The sequence below is a fragment of the Salvelinus alpinus genome, chromosome 21, assembly GCF_045679555.1.
Source record: "Salvelinus alpinus chromosome 21, SLU_Salpinus.1, whole genome shotgun sequence".
Taxonomy (NCBI): domain Eukaryota; kingdom Metazoa; phylum Chordata; class Actinopteri; order Salmoniformes; family Salmonidae; genus Salvelinus; species Salvelinus alpinus.
Genome location: NC_092106.1, coordinates 43,588,280 through 43,612,488, shown reverse-complemented (window position 1 = coordinate 43,612,488; position 24,209 = coordinate 43,588,280). Strand labels below are relative to the sequence as shown.

Sequence of the window (24,209 nt, the reverse complement as noted above, 5' to 3'; positions counted from 1 at the left end):
ATTATGGATCCCCATTAGTTCCTGCCAAGGCAGCAGCTACTCTTCCTGGGGTTTATTATGGATCCCCATTAGTTCCTGCCAAGGCAGCAGCTACTCTTCCTGGGGTTTATTATGGATCCCCATTAGTTCCTGCCAAGGCAGCAGCTACTCTTCCTGGGGTTTATTATGGATCCCCATTAGTTCCTGCCAAGGCAGCAGCTACTCTTCCTAGGGTTTATTATGGATCCCCATTAGTTCCTGCCAAGGCAGCAGCTACTCTTCCTGGGGTTTATTATGGATCCCCATGAGTTCCTGCCAAGGCAGCTGCTACTCTTCATGTGGTTTATTATGGATCCCCATGAGTTCCTGCCAAGGCAGCAGCTACTCTTCATGTGGTTTATTATGGATCCCCATTAGTTCCTGCCAAGGCAGCAGCTACTCTTCCTGGGGTTTATTATGGATCCCCATTAGTTCCTGCCAAGGCAGCAGCTACTCTTCCTGGGGTTAATTATGGATCCCCATTAGTTCCTGCCAAGGCAGCAGCTACTCTTCCTGGGGTTTATTATGGATCCCCATTAGTTCCTGCCAAGGCAGCAGCTACTCTTCCTGGGGTTAATTATGGATCCCCATTAGTTCTTGCCAAGGCAGCAGCTACTCTTCCTGGGGTTTATTATGGATCCCCATGAGTTCCTGCCAAGGCAGCAGCTACTCTTCCTGGGGTTTATTATGGATCCCCGTTAGTTACTGCCAAGGCAGCAGCTACTCTTCCCGGGGTTTATTATGGATCCCCATTAGTTCCTGCCAAGGCAGCTGCTACTCTTCATGTGGTTTATTATGGATCCCCATTAGTTCCTGCCAAGGCAGCAGCTACTCTTCATGTGGTTTATTATGGATCCCCATTAGTTCCTGCCAAGGCAGCAGCTACTCTTCCTGGGGTTTATTATGGATCCCCATTAGTTCCTGCCAAGGCAGCAGCTACTCTTCCTGGGGTTTATTATGGATCCCCATTAGTTCCTGCCAAGGCAGCAGCTACTCTTCCTGGGGTTTATTATGGATCCCCATTAGTTCCTGCCAAGGCAGCAGCTACTCTTCCTGGGGTTTATTATGGATCCCCATTAGTTCCTGCCAAGGCAGCTGCTACTCTTCATGTGGTTTATTATGGATCCCCATTAGTTCCTGCCAAGGCAGCAGCTACTCTTCCTGGGGTTTATTATGGATCCCCATTAGTTCCTGCCAAGGCAGCAGCTACTCTTCCTGGGGTTAATTATGGATCCCCATTAGTTCCTGCCAAGGCAGCAGCTACTCTTCCTGGGGTTTATTATGGATCCCCATTAGTTCCTGCCACGGCAGAAGCTACTCTTCCTGGGGTTTATTATGGATCCCCATTAGTTTCTGCCAAGGCAGAAGCTACTCTTCCTGGGGTTAATTATGGATCCCCATTAGTTCCTGCCAAGGCAGCAGCTACTCTTGCTGGGGTTTATTATGGATCCCCATTAGTTCCTGCCAAGGCAGCAACTACTCTTCCTGGTGTTTATTATGGATCCCCATTAGTTCCTGCCAAGGCAGCAGCTACTCTTCCTGTGGTTTATTATGGATCCCCATTAGTTCCTGCCAAGGCAGCAGCTACTCTTCCTGGGGTTTATTATGGATCCCCATGAGTTCCTGCCAAGGCAGAAGCTACTCTTCCTGGGGTTTATTATGGATCCCCATTAGTTCCTGCCAAGGCAGCAGCTACTCTTCCTGGGGTTTATTATGGATCCCCATTAGTTCCTGCCAAATCAGCAGCTACTCTTCCTGGGGTTTATTATGGATCCCCATTAGTTCCTGCCAAGGCAGCAGCTACTCTTCCTGGGGTTTATTATGGATCCCCATTAGTTCCTGCCAAGGCAGCAGCTACTCTTCCTGGGGTTTATTATGGTTCCCCATTAGGTCCTGCCAAGGCAGCAGCTACTCTTCTTGGGGTTTATTATGGATCCCCATTAGTTCCTGCCAAGGCAGCAGCTACTCTTCCTGGGGTTTATTATGGATCCCCATTAGTTCCTGCCAAGGCAGCAGCTACTCTTCCTGGGGTTTATTATGGATCCCCATTAGTTCCTGTCAAGGCAGCAGCTTCTCTTCCTGTGGTTTATTATGGATTATTGTACTGCTGCATCAGTTACCTGATGTGGAATAGAGTTCCATGTAGTCATGGCTCTATGTAGTACTGTGCACCTCCCATAGTCTGTTCTGGACTTGGGGACTGTGAAGAGACCTCTGGTGGCATGTCTTGTGGGGTATGCATGGGTGTACGAGCTTTGTGCCAGTAGTTCAAACAGACAGCTCGGTGCATTCAACATGTCAATACCTCTCATAAATACAAGTAGTGATGAAGTCAATCTCTCCTCCACTTTGAGCCAGGAGAGATTGACATGCATATTATTAATATTAGCTCTCTGTGCACATCCAAGGGCCAGCCGTGCTGCCCTGTTCTGAGCCAATTGCAATTTTCCTAAGTCCCTCTTTGTGGGACCTGACCACGCGACTGAACAGTAGTCTAGGTGTGACAAAACTAGAGCCTGTAGGACCTGCCTTGTTGATAGTGTTGTTAAGAAGGTAGAAACTAGAGCCTGTAGGACCTGCCTTGTTGATAGTGTTGTTAAGAAGGTAGGACCTGCCTTGTTGATAGTGTTGTTAAGAAGGTAGAAACTAGGGCCTGTAGGACCTGCCTTGTTGATAGTGTTGTTAAGAAGGTAGAAACTAGGGCCTGTAGGACCTGCCTTGTTGATAGTGTTGTTAAGAAGGTAGAAACTAGGGCCTGTAGGACCTGCCTTGTTGATAGTGTTGTTAAGAAGGTAGAAACTAGGGTCTGTAGGACCTGCCTTGTTGATAGTGTTGTTAAGAAGGTAGAAACTAGGGCCTGTAGGACCTGCCTTGTTGATAGTGCTGTTAAGAAGGTAGAAACTAGGGCCTGTAGGACCTGCCTTGTTGATAGTGTTGTTAAGAAGGTAGAAACTAGGGCCTGTAGGACCTGCCTTGTTGATAGTGTTGTTAAGAAGGTAGAAACTAGGGCCTGTAGGACCTGCCTTGTTGATAGTGTTGTTAAGAAGGTAGAAACTAGGGCCTGCAGGACCTGCCTTGTTGATAGTGTTGTTAAGAAGGTAGAGCAGCACTTTATTATGGACAGACTTCTCCCCATCTTAGCTACTGTTGTATCAATATGTTTTGACCATGACAGTTTACAATCCAGGGTTACTCCAAGCTGTTTAGTCACCTTAACTTGCTCAATTTCCACATTATTCTGAGCTCACTAGCCCAAGTGGAATTAGGAGGAGGACAGTAGAGTTCTATGCTGAGCTCTACCAGTGTGAGTATATAGAGAATATAACAGTGACAGAGCAGTTCCTTGGTGGACTCCCACAGGTGGCAGCAGACGCTCAGGTTGAATTAGAGCAACCGTTGTCTTTGCAGGAGCTATACACTACATTAAAAGGCATGGAAAATGGAAGGGCACCGGGCATTGATGGGCTTCCCGTTGACTTTTTAAAGTATTTTTGGTGCCATGTCGGGAGAGGATTGGCTAGCAGGAGTTAATAGTTTGAACGGAGGGTTACAACCGATAAGCTACAGGAGAGCTGTCCTCACCCTACTGCCAAACAATGGTGACCTTATGGAGGTGAAGGACTGGAGGCCGGTGGCCTTAATGTGCACTGATTATAAGATCCTGTCCAAGGTGTTGTCCAACAGGCTGAGGGAGGTGATGGGGCAAATCATACGGACCAGTCCTACTGTGATCCCGGCAGGCAGATAGGGGATAACATTTCAAATCATACGGACCAGTCCTACTGTGATCCCGGCAGGCAGATAGGGGATACCATTTCACATCATACAGACCAGTCCTACTGTGATCCCGGCAGGCAGATAGGGGATAACATTTCAAATCATACGGACCAGTCCTACTGTGATCCCGGCAGGCAGATAGGGGATAACATTTCCCTGATTCGGAATGTTTTGGACGTCTCTAGGGCTGTTGGGTTGGATGCTGGTCTCATTTCAATTGATCAAGAAAATAAATTTGACCGAGTTGAACATCGATACCTATGTGGCCACTTTGGAGGCTTTTTGGTTTCAGCTCTGGTTTTATTGCCGTGATTAGGGTGATATACGGTGACATTGGAAGTTAACGGTGGCTTCAGTGCTCCTTTTAAAGTGTGTAGAGGAACTAGACAGGTGTGTTCTTTGTCAGGAATGTTGTATGCCATCGATATAGAGCCGCTACTAAATAGCATTAGAAGTCATATTGAAGGGGTGAACCATTCAGAGGATACTCCTCCTAGTCGTCTCTCAGCATATGCTGATGATGTAGTTATTTTGGTGAAAAATCAAGAGGAGGTGGATAGTTTGAGTCTCATAGTTGATCGGTTTAGGGGAATATCCTCTACATTGTGGCATCGGTTGTCATGTTTAGAGACACCGTCTGGCCTTCTGGCCAAGATACAGGCAATTATTGTAAATTTATTTTAGGATAAATATCACTGGGTTCCACAAAGTGTTTTGTATTTGTCAAAAGAGGAGGGGGGACAAGGTCTTGTACATCTGGCTAGTAGGGCTGCTGCTTTCCGGTTTCAGTTTATTCAAAGGTGATTTATGGACCAAAACATGTGGTGTGGAGAGGGGTGGCAGGTCTGGTATTACAGCAGGTAGGGGGATTAGGTTTAAAGAAAGCTTTATATGTGGTTGATAGTAGCCAGATTTCTAGGGAGGGAGTACCTCCGTTGTACAGAGGGCTTCTTAGGGTTTGGAGAATAATGCAGGTGTCCAGAAGTACTACAGCGGAGTCAGTACATTGGCTGCTGGAGGAACCTCTGGTGTTTGGGGCAAGACTGGATTCTACAACTGAAGCTGTTCCATATTTCTCCCAAGATGCAGCTGAAGGGCAAAGTCAACACCCTCAGGAAGTTAATGGACATGGCTGGGCCCAGCTTAATGGATTGAGGACAGGTGGCTGAACATTTGGGGGTGAGATCGGAAAGGATTGTCAGACAACTGCTGGGAAGCTGCAGGAAGGCTCTGTCAGTAGAAGAGGGGATTACGCTTAATGGTCACAAGGAAAAAGGTACATGATGAAAACGTCTCGTTTTCCAAGACTAGGGATTACACCCAATATCTAAGAGTCAGAAAGAAAGGAGTTATTATTGGATGTGAGAGGGTTGGAAGAGGTGGGTTTGGACGAGGTGGGATTGGACGAGGTGGGTTTGGACGAGGTGGGATTGGACGAGGTGGGGTTGAAAGAGATGGGTTTGGACTAGGTGGGTTTGGACGAGGTGGGTTTGGACGAGGTGGGTTTGGACGAGGTGGGATTGGACGAGGTGGGATTGGACGAGGTGGGTTTGGACGAGGTGGGTTTGGACGAGATGGGATTGGACGAGGTGGGTTTGGACGAGGTGGGTTTGGACGAGGTGGGATTGGAAGAGGTGGGTTTGGAAGAGGTGGGGTTTGGACGAGGTGGGTTTGGACGAGGTGAGTTTGGACGAGGTGAGTTTGGACGAGGTGGGTTTGGACGAGGTGGGTTTGGACGAGGTGGGTTTGGACGAGATGGGTTTGGACGAGGTGGGTTTGGAGGAGGTGGGTTTGGAAGAGGTGAGTTTGGACGAGGTGGGTTTGGAGGAGGTGGGTTTGGACGAGGTGGGTTTGGACGAGGTGGGTTTGGAAGAGGTTGGTTTGGACGAGGTGAACGGGAAGGAGTTATATAGGGGGTGTGTTAAGATTTTGAATAAAGATAAATAAAAAAATAGAAAAGACCCTCCTTGGAGGGTAAAACTGGGCCTTGATGACAAGGTAAAGCCAGCATGGAGAGCACTGTACACGCCACCGTTACAAAAGGATAATTGTGATATGGAGGGTGCTGCATGGCATCATTGCAGTTAATGCTTTTGTATCTGTCATTAACTCAGATGGATGTCCCTTTTTGTAATATGAGAGAAAAAAAATCACTGTTTTATGGAGTGTGAGAGGATAAAAACTCCTCTCTGAAATACTGGAGTCTTTATTTACAGCTGTAGAGGAGATTTTCAATGACACTGGGTTTATTTTGGGGTTTTCACTACAGTAAGCAGCAGAAAATAAACAACTGTTACATTTTATTTTGGGACAAGCGAAAGATGTCAACTTGTCTGAGTAGGAAACACAAGATAGACACGGCATATGGGCAGGATGTAAGATGTGTTTATAAAGGATTAGTCAAAGCCAGAATAAAAGTGGACTTTGAGTTCTTCTCGGCTGTAAAAGATCTGCCATTGCTGGAGGAGAAGTGGGCTTATGGACTTATGAAGGAGCTTAGTGTGGAGGAGGGGAAACTATTTTTTGTTGATGAAATAAGTTGAATGTAAATGTTTTTTTATGTATTGCATTTAAAAAAAAATGTTTATTTAAGAACGACACATTTGTTGTTCAATTTCTGAAAAGGCAGTGTGGCATTATTTGTGTTAATACTTGAGTATAAAATAAAGGTTTTATAAAAACTCAAACTCTCTCTCTCTCTGTCTCTCTCTCATATGATCAGTCTCTCTCTCTCTGTCTCTCTCATACGATCAGTCTCTCTCTCTGTCTCTCTCTCATACGATCAGTCTCTCTCTCTGTCTCTCTCATACGATCAGTCTCTCTCTCTCTGTCTCTCTCATACGATCAGTCTCTCTCTCTCTGTCTCTCTCATACGATCAGTCTCTCTCTCTGCCTCCCTCATAAAATCAGTCTGTCTCTCTCATAAGATCAGTCTGTCTCTCTCCCTGTCTCTCTTAAATGATCAGTCTCTCTCTCTCTGTCTCTCTCAAATGATCAGTCTCTCTCTCTCTGTCTCTCTCAAATGATCAGTCTCTCTCTCTCTGTCTCTCTCACTTTTTGTGGGTCTGTGTAATCTGAGGGAAATATGTGTCTCTAATATGGTCATACATTTGTCAGGAGGTCAGGAAGTGCAGCTCAGTTTCCACCTCATTTTTTGCAGTATGCACATACACTGTCTTCTCTTGAAAGCCAGGTCTGCCTACGGCAGCCTTTCTCAATAGCAAGGCTATGCTCACTGATTCTGTACATAGTCAAAGCTTTCCTTAAATTTGGGTCAGTCACAGTGGCCAGAATTTAATGGCTCTTTTCTGGATTTTGATAATTAGCGGGTATCGGCCTAATTCTGCTCTGCGTTATTTAATGTTTTAAATTGTACACTGAGGATATTTTTGCAGAATTCTGCATGCAGAGTCTCTCTCTCTCTCTCTCTCTCTCTCTCTCTCTCTCTCTCTCTCTCTCTCTCTCTCTCTCTCTCTCTCTCTCTCTCTCTCTCTCTCTCTCTCTCTCTCTCTCTCTCTCTCTCTCTCTCTCTCTCTCTCTCTCTCTCTCTCTCTCTCTCTCTCTCTCTCTCTCTCTCTCTCTCTCTCTCTCTCTCTCTCTCTCTCTCTCTCTCTCTCTCTCTCTCTCTCTCTCTCTCTCTCTCTCTCTCTCTCTCTCTCTCTCTCTCATATGACCAGTCTGTCTCTCTCTCTGTCTCTCTCATATGACCAGTCTGTCTCTCTCTCTGTCTCTCTCATATGACCAGTCTGTCTCTCTCTCTGTCTCTCTCATATGACCAGTCTGTCTAACACACCAGCATGACTGATTTATCTCCTAATTCCTTCTCAGTTCCAACAGATTACCAGCAGTAGATACTTCTAGCCTGGTACCAGATCTGTTAATTCCTTCTCAGTTCCAACAGATTACCAGCAGTAGAAACTTCTAGCCTGGTCCCAGATCTGTTTGTGCCGTATTGCCAACTCCTATGGTGCAAATAACAAGGTTTGTGTTTGAAAGACCAAGCTAAGATTCCACGGGGTATGAGAAGGTGGGTCTTCCAACAAAATGAGTCCCTTTTTGGGTCATTTAACATGGTGAAAAACCCCTGTTTCATTCTTTCATAAAGAGAACATTATCAATTTAATAAAAAACACGTTTTCCCATCTGAAGAGGTTAAATAAAAATATGACTGTAGTAAGTGCCTATTAAAGTAACAGCCTAAATCTCCTTCTTTCATCTTAAATCAGCTAAAAGAAAAATAGAAAAATGTATGTACAGTGTGTGTAAATGTAGAAGAGTAGGGAGGTAAGGCAATAAATAGGCCATAGAGGTGAAAATAATTACAATTTAACATTAACACTGGAGTGATAGATGTGCAGATGATGATGTGCAAGTAGAGATACTGGGGTGCAAAAGAGCAAGAAGATAAATAACAATATGGGGATGAGGTAGTTGGGTGTGCTATTTACAGATGGGCTGTGTACAGGTGCAGTGATCGGTAAGCTGCTCTGACAGCTGATGCTTAAAGTTAGTGAGGGAGATATAAGTCTCCAGCTTCAGTGATTTTTGCAATTCGTTCCAGTCATTGGCAGCAGAGAACTGGAAGGAAAGGCAGCCAAAGGAGGTGTTGGCTTTTGGGATGACCAGTGAGATATACCTGCTGGAGCGCGTGTTATGGGTGGGTGTTGCTATGGTGACCAGTGAGCTGAGATAAGGCGGGGCTTATCTCAGACTTATAGATGACCTGGAGCCAGTGGGTTTGGCGATGAATATGTAGCGAGGGCCAGCCGACTAGAGGTCGCAGTGGTGGGTAGTATATGATGGCACTGTGATAGACTGCATGCAGTTTGCTGAGTAGAGTGTTGGGGGCTATTTTGTAAATGACATCGTCGAAGTCAAGGATCGGTAGGATAGTCAGTTTTACGATGGTATGTTTGGTGGCATGAGTGAACATTCACCTCAGTCAATAGGGGACTGAACATTAACCTCAGTCAATAGGAGACTGAACATTCACCTCAGTCAATAGGAGACTGAACATTCACCTCAGTCAATAGGGGACTTAACATTCACCTCAGTCAATAGGAGACTGAACATTCACCTCAGTCAATAGGAGACTGAACATTCACCTCAGTCAATAGGAGACTGAACATTCACCTCAGTCAATAGGAGACTGAACATTCACCTCAGTCAATAGGAGACTGAACATTCACCTCAGTCAATAGGAGACTGAACATTCACCTCAGTCAATAGGAGACTGAACATTCACCTCAGTCAATAGGAGACTTAACATTCACCTCAGTCAATAGGAGACTGAACATTCACCTCAGTCAATAGGAGACTGAACATTCACCTCAGTCAATAGGAGACTGAACATTCACCTCAGTCAATAGGAGACTGAACATTCACCTCAGTCAATAGGAGACTGAACATTCACCTCAGTCAATAGGAGACTGAACATTCACCTCAGTCAATAGGAGACTGAACATTCACCTCAGTCAATAGGAGACTGAACATTCTGCAAAAAACATACAACAATTAGCTGCTACAAACTAGCTCAGCACCGGGGATTAAACCTCTAGTTGAGTTTCATGTCAAACAGCAGTTACCGAGCCAAAGCCATCTTAGCACAGCCACCCTCTGCAATGTGTTGAGAAAAAGCCCCGCTGTTCACTGCAGTTGCATCGATGCGCTCTCTACAGAGGAAGAGGCGAAACAAGAGGTGTCACTCCCGCCAAAAGCTGTCCACAATAAGCCCTATGGCTTAAACTTGTCACGCATCCTCCCGACTCTTATTGTTAGGGTGGAGACATAAGCATCTTGTTTTTTGTGACCCATTTTAAATAGTTGGTGTTAAACTGATTGACATACCCAGTTCATATGCCTCTGCCTATGTTAGTGACCAGATCAAATAAGCAAAGGGATAAATACAAAATACAAATCGGATGCTATATGTAGCCTTTTCAAATAAATATCTTTCCTATTCAGTTTCACACTTTCAACCCCCCCCCCCCCCCCAAAACCTCACTGCTAGCTCACCCGACCTGAGTTGATTGACAGTTCGCTGGTCCAATCAGAGGGCCGAGTGAGCGTGTCACTAGCCAATCAGTGTGATACCGTCTCTGACTGCGTGGAGACTCTGTGCCACAAAATGAGTGACAAAACATTACAAAATCTGGCCAGAATGTCAAGTCATCGGTCTCAAGGAAAAGTCAAGTCTCAAGTTATTTTCTTTTCTATCAAGTCACGTTTCAAGTCATCAAATTTGTGACTTGAGTCAGACTCGAGTCCAAGTCAGGTGACTCGAGTCCACACCTCTGCTAAAAGCCCTTATCATCCTTTTCACAACTTAACAGTATTATTCCAACCTCAAAGTGTGTAAATACATACACTGAGTGTACAAAACATTAAGAACACCTGCTCTTTCCATGACATAGACTGACCAGGTGAATCCAGGTGAAAGCTATGATCCCTTATTGATGTCACTTGTTAAATCCACTTAAATCAGTGTAGATAAAGGGGAGGAGACAGGTTAAAGAAGGATTTTTAAGCCTTGAGACATGGATTGTGTATGTGTGCCATTCAGAGGGTGAATGGGCAAGACAAAATATTTAAGTGCCTTTAAACAGGGTATGGTATTGTGTCAAGAACTGCAACGCTGCTGGGTTTTTCACACTCAACAGTTTCCCGTGTGTATCAAGAACGGTCCACCACCCAAAGGACATCCAGCCAACTTGACACAACTGTGGGAAGTATTGGAGTCAACATGGGCCAGCATCCCTGTGAAACGCTAACGACACCTTGTAGAGTCCATGCCCTGACGATTTGAGGCTGTTCTGAGGGAACATATTTGACTATACTGGGCTTTAAAAAAAAATTATGGACACCTTTATTATGATAAATTTTTTATGAATCACCAATCACATTAAATAAATAATTTACAGGAAAAAAAATAAGACTTTTTTTATTTAACTAGGCAAGTCAGTTAAGAACAAATTCTTATTTTCAATGACGTCCTAGGAACAGTGGGTTAACTGCCTTGTTCAGGGGCAGAACGACAGATTTTTACCTCCTTAGCTCAGGGATTCGATCTAGCAACCTTTCGGTTACTAGCCCAACGCTCTAACCACTAAGCTACCTGCCTCCTCTAACCGCTAGGGTACCTGCCTCCTCTAACCACTAGGCTACCTGCCTCCTCTAACCACTAGGCTACCTGCCTCCTCTAACCACTAGGCCAGCCTGCCTCCTCTAACCACTAGGCTACCTGCCTCATCTAACCACTAGGCTACCTGCCTCCTCTAACCACTAGGCTACCTGCCTCCTCTAACCACTAGGCTACCTGCCTCCTCTAACCACTAGGCTACCTGCCTCCTCTAACCACTAGGCTACCTGCCTCCTCTAACCACTAGGCTACCTGCCTCCTCTAACCACTAGGCCAGCCTGCCTCCTCTAACCACTAGGCTACCTGCCTCCTCTAACCACTAGGCTACCTGCCTCCTCTAACCACTAGGCTACCTGCCTCCTCTAACCACTAGGCTACCTGCCTCCTCTAACCACTAGGCTACCTGCCGGACTGACTTTGTCAAAGCAACTAAAATAACTATGGCTTTACAAAGATGGTGAAAACTTGGGGGAAAATGTTGGGGTTAAGTGGGTGAAAATATTCCTAGAAGACACAGAAGGTCTACAGAGGGACATGTCTGAAGGTTGCCACTTTAACAAGGCTTTATTAATTTAAAGTGGTCAACATTAAAACATCATTTAATATACCAGGCATTTCAAATTAAATATTGGTGCACAATTTCTTCTTAAAATATCAAAGGGACGCAAAAGCTACTAATTTCATGGAACGACCCAGGTAACAGTCTAGTATTGTGATCAGGGAACTCTCTCTCTCTCTCAGATTTAAAATAACCCAATCCCCATGGTGATATTCACAAATAGCAATAATTTGTGAGGCTGGGAAATTAAAACCATTATGCGGTTTCAACAGAAGGGGTGAATAATGGTTGTTGATAGTTAGCTGCCTGGCTTTTGGAGGACAATGATTTGCAGACAGCTCTTAAACACAGACAGGTAAATATCCACTGCTTGTTTGTGAGGTTCATCACACATTTTTGCAGTTTTCCACCTCAGAAATGTGTTTGTAAATATACCTATCCTCTCCTACAAACTGTATGCACTTATTCCATCCATCTCTGCTTCCCTTTTAAGAAGAAAACAATGAAGAAGAGGAAGAGGATATATACTACTATATAGAAGATATATACTATTATATAGAAGATACATACTATTATCTAGAAGATATATACTATTATAGAGAAGATATATACTACTATATAGAAGATATATACTATTATCTAGAATACATATCCTAGTATATAGAAGATATATACTATTATCTAGAATATATATACTATTATATAGAAGACATATACTATTATAGAGAATATAGATATTACTATATAGAAGATATATACTATTATAGAGAATATAGATATTACTATATAGAAGATACAGTTGAAGTCAGAAGTTTACATTCGTCTTAGCTAAATACATTTAAACTCAATTTTTCACAATTCCTGACATTTAATCAGAGTATAAATTCCCTGTCTTAGGTCAGTTAGGATCACCACTTTATTATAAGAATGTGAAATGTCAGAAGAATAGTAGAGAGAATGATATATTTCAGCTTTTATTTCTTTCATCACAATCCCAGTGGGTCAGAAGTGTATATACACTCAATTAGTATTTGGTAGCATTTCCTTTAAATTGTTTAACTTGGGTAAAACGTTTCGGGTAGCCTTCCACAAGTTGGGTGAATTTTGGCCCATTCCTCCTAACAGAGCTGGTGTATCTGAGACAGGTTTGTAGGCCTCCTTGCTCACACACACTTTCAGTTCTGCCCACAAATGTTCTATAGGATTGAGGTCAGGGCTTTGTGATGGCCACTCCAATACCTTGACTTTGTTGTCCTTAAGCCATTTTTCCACAACTTCGGAAGTATGCTTGGGGACGTTGTCCATTTGGAAGACCCATTTGCGACCAAGCTTTAACTTCCTGAACGATGAGATGTTGCTTCAATATATCCACATCATTTTCCATCCTCATGATGCCCTACATTTTGTGAAGTGCACCAGACCCTCCTGCAGCAAAGCACCCCCACAACATGATGCTGCCACCCCCGTGCTTCACGGTTGGGATGGTGTTCTTTGGCTAGCAAGCCTCCCCCTTTTTCATCCAAACATAACGATTGTCATTACGGCCAAACAGTTCAATTTTTGATTCATCAGACCAGAGGACATTTCTCCAAAAAGTACCATCTTTGTCCTCATGTGCAGTTGCAAACCGTAGTCTGGCTTTTTTATGCCGGTTTTTGGAGCAGTGGCTTCTTCCTTGCTGAGCGGCCTTTCAGGTCATGTCAATATTGGACTCGTTTTACTGTGGATATAGATACTTTTGTACAGGTTTCCTCCAGCATCTTCACAAGGTCCTATGCTGTTGTTCTGGGATTGATTTGCACTTTTTGCACCAAAGTACGTTCATCTCTAGGAGACAGAACGCCTTCAGCCGTTTAGAAATTGCTCCCAAGGATGAACCAGACTTGTGGAGGTCTACATTTCTTTTGAGGACTTCTGAGGTCTTGGCTGATTTCTTTTGATTTTCCCATGATGTCAAGAAAAGAGGCATTGGAGTTTGAAGGTAGACCTTGAAATACATCCACAGGTACACCTCCAATTGACTTAAATGATGTCAATTAGACTATCAGAAGCTTCTAAAGCCATGACATCATTTCCTGGAATTTTCCAAGCTGTTTAAAGGCAAAGTCAACTTAGTGTCTGTAAACTTCTGACCCACTGGAATTGTGATACAGTGAATTATAAGTGAAATAATCTGTCTGTAAACAATTGTTGGGAAAATTACTTGTGTCATGCACAAAGTAGACGTCCTAACCGACTTGCCAAAACTATAGTTTGTTATCAAGAAATTTGTGGAGTGGTTGAAAAACGAGTTTTAATGACTCCAACCTAAGTGTATGTAAACTTCCGACTTCAACTGTAAATATCGATTTAAATGTTCTTTGTGTGCAACTAACAGATATGGGCCACAGTTTTTGGGCCACAGTTTATATACTATCATATAGGCTATATAGAAGATATGTACTATTATACAGACTACATGTACTATTATATAGACTATATATACTATTATATAGATGATAAATACTATTATATAGACTATATATACTATTATATAGATGATAAATACTATTATATAGAAGACATCAAAACTATGAAATAACACATATGTAATCATGTAGTAACCAAAGAAGTGTTTAATATATCAAAATATATTTTATATGTTGTATTTGATATTCTTCAAATAGCCACCCTTTGTCTTGATGACAGCTTTGTACACTCTTGGCATTCTCTCAACCAGCTTTATGCGGTAGTCACCTGGAATGCATTTCAATTAATAGATGTGCCATGTTTAAAGTTAATTTGTGGAATTTCTTTCTTTCTTAATACGTTTGAGTCAATCAGTTGTGTTGTGACAAGGTAGGGGTGGTATACAGAAGACAGCCCTATTTGGTATAAGACCAAGTCCATATTATGGCAAGAACAGCTCAAATAAGCAAAGAGAAATGACAGTACATTATTACCTTAAGACATGAAGGTCAGTCAATTCTGAAAATTTCTAAACCTTTGAACGTTTCTTCAGGTGCACTCGCAAAAACCATCAAGCGCTCTGATGAAACTGGGTGTCATGAGGACCGCCACAGGAAAGAAACACCCAGAGTTACCTCTGCTGCAGAGGATACGTTCATTAGAGTTTCCAGCCTCAGAAATTGCAGCCCAAATACATGCTTCACAGAGTTCAAGTAACAGACACATCTCAACATCAACTGTTTAGAGGAGACTGCATGAATCAGGCCTTCATGGTCGAATTGCTGCAAAGAAACCACTACTAAAGGACACCAATAATAAGAAGAGACTTGCTTGGGCCAAGAAACATGTGCAATGGACATTAGACCGGTAGAAATCTGTCCTTTGGTCTGATGTTCCAACCGCTGTGTCTTTGTGAGATGCAGAGTAGGTGAATGGATGATCTCCGCATGGGAGGTTCCCACCGTGAAGCATGGAGGAGGAGGTGTGATGATGTGGGGGTGCTTTGCTGGTGACACTGTCTGTGATTTATTTAGAATTCAAGGCACACTTAACCAGCATGGCTACCACAGCATTCTGCAGCGATACACCATCACATCAGGTTTACGCTCAGTGGGCCTATCATTTGTTTTTCAACAGGACAATGACCCAACACACCTCCAGGCTGTGTAAGGGCTATTTGACCAAGAAGGACAGTGATGGAGTGCTGCATCAGGTGAACTGGCCTCCGCAATCACACAACCTCAACCCAATTGAGATGGTTTGGGATGAGTTAAACTGCAGACTAAAGGACAAGCAGCCAACAAGTGCTCAGCAAATGCGGGAACTCCTTCAAGACTGTTGGAAAAGCATTCCAGGTGAAGCTGGTTGAAAGAATGCCAAGAGTGTGCCAAGCTGTCATCAAGACAAAGGGTGGCTACTTTGAAGAATGTAAAATATAAGATATATTTTGATTTGTTTAACACTTTTTTGGTTACTACACGATTCCATATGTGTTATTTCATAGTTTTGATGTCTTCACTATTATTCTACAATGTAGAAAACAGTAAAAATAAAGAAAAAACCCTTGAATGAGAAGGTGGTTCCAAACCTTTGACTGGTACTGTAGTCTATATAGGAGATACTATATAGGAGATATATAGGAGATATATACTATTTGAAATGGAAATGCTTGGAAGTGTGATTCTGTCTGTCTGGCAGCCTTGAAGGAGGAACCACTGGGCGCTGGGTTCAGAGACTCCCCATGGGGGAAGGAATATGAGGACGCACACAGGAGAGGAGAGTCCCATGGAGATTTTCGCATGAGTGCACACACACACACACACACACACACACACACACACACACACACACACACACACACACACACACACACACACACACACACACACACACACACACACACACACACACACACACACACACACACACACACACACACACACACACACACACACACACACACACACACGTTATTCTCGGGGGCCCAGATAGGAAAAATGTATCCCACAGGACTCACATCACCGTAGCCATGTCAATATTACTGGATGGGAATGAATTGGTCATGGCATGCAGCAATACCTCAGGGTATCAAGGTACTGAGTACCGCCTGGGCTGCATCCCACATGGCAGAGTAGTCCCTATTTGGTGGACTAATACAGGGCCCAGAGTGCTCTATGTAGGGAATAGGGTTAGAGACACAGGTCTCTATATAGGGAATAGGGTTAGAGACACAGGACTCTATATAGGGAATAGGGTTAGAGGACATATGGCTCTATATAGGGAATAGGGTTAGAGACACAGGACTCTATATAGGGAATAGGGTTAGAGGACATATGGCTCTATATAGGGAATAGGGTTAGAGACACAGGGCTCTATATAGGGAATAGGGTTAGAGACACAGGACTCTATATAGGGAATAGGGTTAGAGGACATATGGCTCTATATAGGGAATAGGGTTAGAGACACAGGACTCTATATAGGGAACAGGGTTAGAGGACATATGGCTCTATATAGGGAATAGGGTTAGAGACACAGGACTCTATATAGGGAATAGGGTTAGAGGACATATGGCTCTATATAGGGAATAGGGTTAGAGGACATAGGGCTCTATATAGGGAATAGGGTTAGGGGACACAGGGCTCTATATAGGGAATAGGGTTAGAGACACAGGGCTCTATATAGGGAATAGGGTTAGAGACACAGGACTCTATATAGGGAATAGGGTTAGAGACACAGGACTCTATATAGGGAATAGGGTTAGAGACACAGGGCTCTATATAGGGAATAGGGTTAGAGACACAGGGCCCAGAGGGCTCTATATAGGGAATAGGGTTAGAGACACAGGGCCCAGAGTGCTCTATGTAGGGAATAGGGTTAGAGACACAGGGCTCTATATAGGGAATAGGGTTAGAGACACAGGGCTCTATATAGGGAATAGGGTTAGAGACACAGGGCTCTATATAGGGAATAGGGTTAGAGACACAGGGCCCAGAGGGCTCTATATAGGGAATAGGGTTAGAGACACAGGGCCCAGAGGGCTCTATATAGGGAATAGGGTTAGAGACACAGGGCCCAGAGGGCTCTATATAGGGAATAGGGTTAGAGACACAGGGCCCAGAGTGCTCTATGTAGGGAATAGGGTTAAAGACACAGGACTCTATATAGGGAATAGGGTTAGAGGACATATGGCTCTATATAGGGAATAGGGTTAGGGGACATAGGGCTCTATATAGGGAATAGGGTTAGGGGACACAGGGCTCTATATAGGGAATAGGGTTAGAGACACAGGGCTCTATATAGGGAATAGGGTTAGAGACACCGGGCTCTATATAGGGAATAGGGTTAGAGACACAGGGCTCTATATAGGGAATAGGGTTAGAGACACAGGGCTCTATATAGGGAATAGGGTTAGAGACACAGGGCTCTATATAGGGAATAGGGTTAGAGACACAGGGCTCTATATAGGGAATAGGGTTAGAGACACCGGGCTCTATATAGGGAATAGGGTTAGAGACACAGGGCTCTATATAGGGAATAGGGTTAGAGACACAGTGCTCTATATAGGGAATAGGGTTAGAGACACAGGGCTCTATATAGAGAATAGGGTTAGAGACACCGGGCTCTATATAGGGAATAGGGTTAGAGACACAGGGCTCTATATACTGTAGGGAATAGGGTTAGAGACACAGGGCTCTATGTAGGGAATAGGGTTAGAGACACAGGGCTCTATATAGGGAATAGGGTTAGAGACACAGGGCTCTATGTAGGGAATAGGGTTAGGGGACACAGGGCTCTATATAGGGAATAGGGTTAGAGACACAGGGCTCTATATAGGGAATAGGGTTAGAGACACAGGGCCCAGAGGGCTCTATATAGGGAACAGGGTTAGAGACACAGCCCTGGTTTGTTCACCTCTCTGTCCTGAACCTGGCTGTGTGTAAAGCTCATTTCCATGTACATGTATAAGCAGGCTGCTTACTGTCACAGTCCATGACCTGACTTCCCATTCGTATTGTAACAGCCCAAGAGCACCAGTAGAGGTCAACCGTAGAGATCAACAGTAGAGGTCAACAGTAGAGGTCAACCGTAGAGATCAACAGTAGAGATCAACAGTAGAGATCAACAGTAGAGGTCAACCGTACAGATCAACAGTAGAGATCAACAGTAGAGGTCAACCGTAGAGATCAACAGTAGAGATCAACAGTAGAGATCAACCGTAGAGATCAACAGTAGAGATCAACAGTAGAGGTCAACCGTAGAGATCAACAGTAGAGATCAACAGTAGAGATCAACAGTAGAGATCAACAGTAGAGATCAACCGTAGAGATCAACCGTAGAGGTCAACCGTAGAGATCAACAGTAGAGATCAACAGTAGAGATCAACAGTAGAGATCAACCGTAGAGATCAACAGTAGAGATCAACAGTAGAGATCAACCGTAGAGGTCAACCGTAGAGATCAACAGTAGAGATCAACCGTAGAGATCAACAGTAGAGATCAACAGTAGAGATCAACCGTAGAGGTCAACCGTAGAGATCAACAGTAGAGATCAACAGTAGAGATCAACAGTAGAGATCAACAGTAGAGATCAACAGTAGAGGTCAACAGTAGAGGTCAACCGTAGAGGTCAAATGGTTTGAAAAGCTGTTCTCTATATTTTCTATTCTGCTTCTATCTGCGTCCCAAATGGCACCCCATTCGAACCAGGGATGAAAAGACTGTACTGTACTAGGTTATAGGGGCCCATTTGGGATGAAAAGACTGTACTGTACTAGGTTATAGGGGCCCATTTGTGATGAAAAGACTGTACTGTACTAGGTTATAGGGGCCCATTTGTGATGAAAAGTCTGTACTGTACTAGGTTATAGGGGGCCTTTTGTGATGAAAAGTCTATACTGTACTAGGTTATAGGGGCCATTTGGGATGGAAGATCTATACTGCCATCCTGAGGCCTGGACTCAGACCAGGTCAAGCTGGGTTTGATCTGATAGGCCCTGGTCTAAAGTAGTGTACTACATAGGGAATAGTGTTCCATTTAGAATACCGTGTTGTTGTCACCTTTCCTTATTACACCCAGCTGTTATCAGCATTATCGTCATGATAATGGCCTTTTAGGATATGACCTATTCTTTCTTATTGACTAAACAGCTTTGAAAGCTTATCATTTTAAGGTAAAGGGCTGTGGGCGCTGAGGGACACTCTGTCTAGGGATAGGCTGTGAGCCTGATGTGTGGCTGGCTGGGTGGGTGGGTGGCTGTTCGATTTAGCTGTAACTACAGCCATCCAGGACAACAACAGCCTGTTTAATTATTCACACTGGACTCTGAGGCAGCAGGCGATACGAAGGGCTGATCAACGAGGGAACCAGAGCATGCCTTGTCTGTCTACTCTCTGCCTGGTTGTAAGGGAAGATGTAAGGGAAGATGTAAGGGAAGATGTAATCAATGGTCTCTTAGTGGTGGAGGAGAAGAAACAATGAATCTCCCTAATGGCAGCCGGGACAATTACCAGAGTCGTTTAGGCATGACCCTGTTTCTCACTGCCTGTTCCCCCATCTCCAGACAGAGGGGCTGGACTAGGTCCCCGTACCCCAGACAGAGGGGCTGGACTAGGTCCCCGTACCCCAGACAGAGGGGCTGGACTAGGTCCCCGTACCCCAGACAGAGGGGCTGGACTAGGTCCCCGTACCCCAGACAGAGGGGCTGGACTAGGTCCCCGTACCCCAGACAGAGGGGCTGGACTAGGTCCCCGTACCCCAGACAGAGGGGCTGGGGAGTAGGAACACTGGCTCACTGGGCCGTGATCTGGTCTGATAACTGGGTAGCTCCTTGGGGAGTCTGGAGCTCTGCTAACAGGTTGGTTACTATCTGATAGGAAAGACAGAGGGAGAGATATGAGGATGAGCGGGGAAGGAGTGGATGGATTGATGGTTGGATGGAGGGATGGATTGATGGTTGGATGGAGGGATGGATTGATGGTTGGATGGAGGGATGGTTTGATGGAGAGATGGAGGGATGAATTGATGGAGAGATGGAGGGATGAATTGATGGAGAGATGGAGGGATGGATTGATGGTTGGATGGAGGGATGGATTGATGGAGAGATGGAGGGATGAATTGATGGAGAGATGGAGGGATGGATTGATGGAGGGATGGATTGATGGAGGGATGGTTTGATGGAGAGATGGAGGGATGGATTGATGGAGGGATGGATTGATGGAGGGATGGTTTGATGGAGAGATGGAGGGATGGATTGATGGATTGATGGAGGGATGGATTGATGGAGGGATGGAGGGATGGATTGATGGAGGGATGGAGGGATGGAGAGATGGAGGGATGGATTGATGGCTGGATGGATTGATGGCTGGACAGAGGGATGGATTGTATTAGGGATTTTCCAGTACATATGTGCCCATTTTACATTTCATAGTAGTCAGCAGGATAAGTGCACTCTATGTGTCTGGGTCATTAGACACCATTAGACATCCACCTGTCTGGGGAGTGGACATGTCTATTTATTTTTGTACCATTGCTATGGCTGTAATGTTTCTATGCACTAATGTGAAACCAAGCTAAAATTTGTGCAAGGCAAAAAGATAACGGTGGCTAAATGCCAGAGGGGATGAATCATTACCATAAAGAGGAGTTACTATGTGTGTGATGTAAGGATGAAACCTGTATAAAGAGTGTGTGCCAAGGCTGGAAAGGGAGATGCTTCATGAACCAGCTCGGCTTATATTACTTTGTAATAAAGTCTAATTGAACTCACAGGCTCCGGTATTTGAGAAATATTATTGACTGAATATGTCTACCACAATTGATGGCTGGATGGAGGGATGGATTGATTGATGGCTGGATTGATGGCTGGATGGATGGCTGGATGGAGGGATGAATTGACAGACAGAAAGACAGGTGAGTGATTGTCAGGTACAGTAGGGTGTTTTACCTTGGAGCTGAGGAGGAGTGGATGGATGGATGGAGCGACAGAGATATGAGTGAGGACTGGAGAGCTGGATGACTGAGTGTCCAGTACAGTAGTGTAGACTGTGTTATATTACCTTAGTGCTGTCCCACTCCTGAGCGTTGATCTGTGTTCTGACTAGCTCGTAGGACGGCTCCATGGTATCAGTAGAGGGTTTACGGTAACCTGGTATAACGTTGTACAGCTGGAAGCCAAACGTCACCAGCCAACTGTTGACATCTGGGCAAGAGGGATGAGATAAATACATGTCAAACACGTCAAATACACAGTACAGGCTTATCATTATCATACACACATACCACAATGTATTGTAGACCCTGGAAACACTTTGAACCGAGGAGCCAAATGAAAACCTGCTGCAGAGAATATCTAGTACACACTAGAAGGCTGTCCAAAGATCCACTCCATGCTTACAGTCAGGACACTTGATTGGTCTCAGGCCTTGGACTAGCTAGCTGTGATTAGTACAGGAATAGTGCTGGAGACATCTTCAGGAGAAGAGACGATATGATGATTCATCTCCTATAGTCTTACATGTGCAGGACAGCTGCACGGCTGTTATCAACACAGGTGACACCTCTCAGAGAGAGCCCGTCATAAACATCATTAAACATTCACCTGGTCTACACAGCTGCGTTTTATATAGTAGCTTTTCCACCAAACTGGGTTTTTCTTACATGTCTTAATAAGGTGACAAAGGGCTTCAAATCACATCCCCAAAAGAGCTTCAAAAATCATTCCAGAAACAGCTTTAAATCACATCCCAGAAACAGCTTTAAATCACATCCCCAAAAGAGCTTTAAATCACAACCCCAAAAGATCTTTAAATCACATCCCAGAAAAGAGCATAAAAGTGGGACTGAAGCAGAGTAGAGTCAACCCCCTCCAATAGCTCTATTCGACATGGGCAGTAGAGTTATTCTCTGGGTTCCACGTTAGGCACCTCTTCAGTTATTCCCGGCTGCATTGTGGCACCTGACAGAGCTGTTTTAAATAAGGATTTTTTTGTTTGAAGACAATGAAAAGACCCAGGTAATCAGCTGAATGGAATGGAAATGTCAGCGCCATCAATCACAATACAGCCTGAGAAAGCTCTCTGGTGAGGCAGCTACGGCTCCGTTCCAAATGGAACCCTATTCCCTATATAGTGCACTACTTTTGACCAGTACTACTTCATGTAGGGAATAAGGTGGCATTTTGGGATGCACATTTTATCTAACAGGAAGAAATCACTGTGGTTAAATCTAAAAGGCTACTTAAGCATTCCTCCTTCAGTCACGCCGTCTAATGGAGGACCATAGAGCTGATCTGAGATCTGTTGAAAGGTCTCTGACATGCTCCTTCAGTCTAATGGAGGACCATAGAGCTGAACTGAGATCTGTTGAAACGTCTACTCTGTGGTATTGACAGCTATTTGCCATACTTTAAATGAATTATAAAAACCCATTGCTTCCTGAAGAAGTAAAGTAGTGTGCTGATCCTGAATCAGTTTAGTCTTTCAGATCATAATGAAATGATAATGGAATGAACAGGGGGAACTCCAACTCTGACAAGCGTTATCAATGAGGGCCAATGTCCTTACCCCATCAAAACAGTTGTCTTACTGTAGACCAGAACAGTTCTCTTACTGTAAACCAGAACAGTTGTCTTACTGTAGACCAGAACAGTTGTCTTACTGTAAACCAGAACAGTTGTCTTACTGTAGACCAGAACAGTTCTCTTACTGTAAACCAGAACAGTTGTCTTAATGTAGACCAGACCAGTAGTCTTACTGTAGACCAGAACAGTTCTCTTACTGTAAACCAGAACAGTTGTCTTAATGTAGACCAGACCAGTAGTCTTACTGTAGACCAGAACAGTTCTCTTACTGTAAACCAGAACAGTTGTCTTACTGTTAACCAGAACAGTTCTCTTACTGTAGACCAGAACAGTTGCAGCATGGTGACGGCTTTCTCTCTCATTCTCTCATTCACTCCATATCTGTTTCTATGCCAATATATACACAATACAGATTTCTTCTCTCCCTTTTCCCTCCCTCCCTCCCTCCCTCCCTCCCTCCCTCCCTCCCCAGACTGACCTGTCATGTAACACTTGGTCTCCAGGCTGTTGCTGAGAGGGTTGTTGTTCTTGAACATGTACAGGTTGAAAGGTACTATGTTGTTAGCGTTCAGCCTGCTCCACACCTCGTGGTCCGGCGTGGTCCATCGCCCGGCCAGGGTGTCATAGTCCCTCCGGCCCATGTGTACCAGGCGGCTCAGGGGCTCATACAGACCCCCCTGGTACCCCAGGATGAGGTGGAAGCTTGGGTTGGAGTCCAGGTACACCTCCCCGAAAGCAGTGTGGAGGATCTGCTTGATCATCAGGCCAGAGCCACTGAAATAAAGAACAACAAAAGGGTACGTCCTTAATGACACTCCGTTCCCTATATAGCACCTGCTCCTCCATTCAAACAATGTTCTTTGAAGAGCAGCAATCATTTTGGACAAATTACGTCATAAAATATATATAAAACAAGAAACAGAAACACCAGTGTACACACTGAGACAATTAAGGAATCATCTCATATACACAGAACCAGTCAAACGTTTGGACACACCTACTCAAGGGGTTTTTCTTCATTTTTACTATTTTCTACAATGTAGACAAATGGTGGAAACAACAAGTCTATGAAATAACACATGTGGAATGTATGTAGTAACCCAAACAAGTGTTAAACAAATTCTTCAAAGTAGCCATCCTTTTTGCCTTGATGACAGCTTTGCACACTCTTAGCATTCTCTCAACCAGCTTCACGAGGTAGTCACCTGGAATGCATTTCAATTAACAGGTATGAATGGTTAAAAGTTCATTTGAAGTTAATCAGTTGTGTTGTGACAAGGTAGGGGTGGTATACAGAAGATAGTCCTATTTGGTAAAAGACCAAGTCCATATTATGGCAAGAACAGCTCAAATAAGCAAAGAGAAATGACAGTACATCATTACTTTAAGACATGAAGGTCAGTCAATCTGGAAAATTTCAAGAACTTTGAACGTTTCTTCAAGTGCAGTCGCAAAAACCATCAAGCGCTATGATGAAACTGGCTCTCATGAGGACTGACACAAGAAAGGAAGACCCAGAGTTACCTCTGCTGCAGAGGATAAGTTCATTAGAGTTACCAGCCTCAGATATTGCAGCCCAAATAAATGCTTCACAGAGTTCAAGGAACAGACACATCTCAACATCAACTGTTCAGAGGAGACCGCGTGAATCAGGCCTTCATGGTCGAATTGCTGCAAAGAAACCACTACTA

At 44.2% G+C, this 24,209-nt stretch overlaps 1 protein-coding gene across 1 annotated transcript in view; it reads right to left on the bottom strand.

Moving 5' to 3' along the window:
* Positions 1-24,209, bottom strand: part of LOC139548337 (teneurin-4) — a gene marked incomplete at its 5' end in the record, with an annotated part of 289,854 nt that overhangs the window by 15,530 nt on the left and 250,115 nt on the right. Inside the window, 2 exon segments of the mRNA XM_071357954.1 lie at positions 20,996-21,138; positions 22,997-23,292. Of these exon segments, the coding sequence (XP_071214055.1) occupies positions 20,996-21,138; positions 22,997-23,292 (439 nt within the window).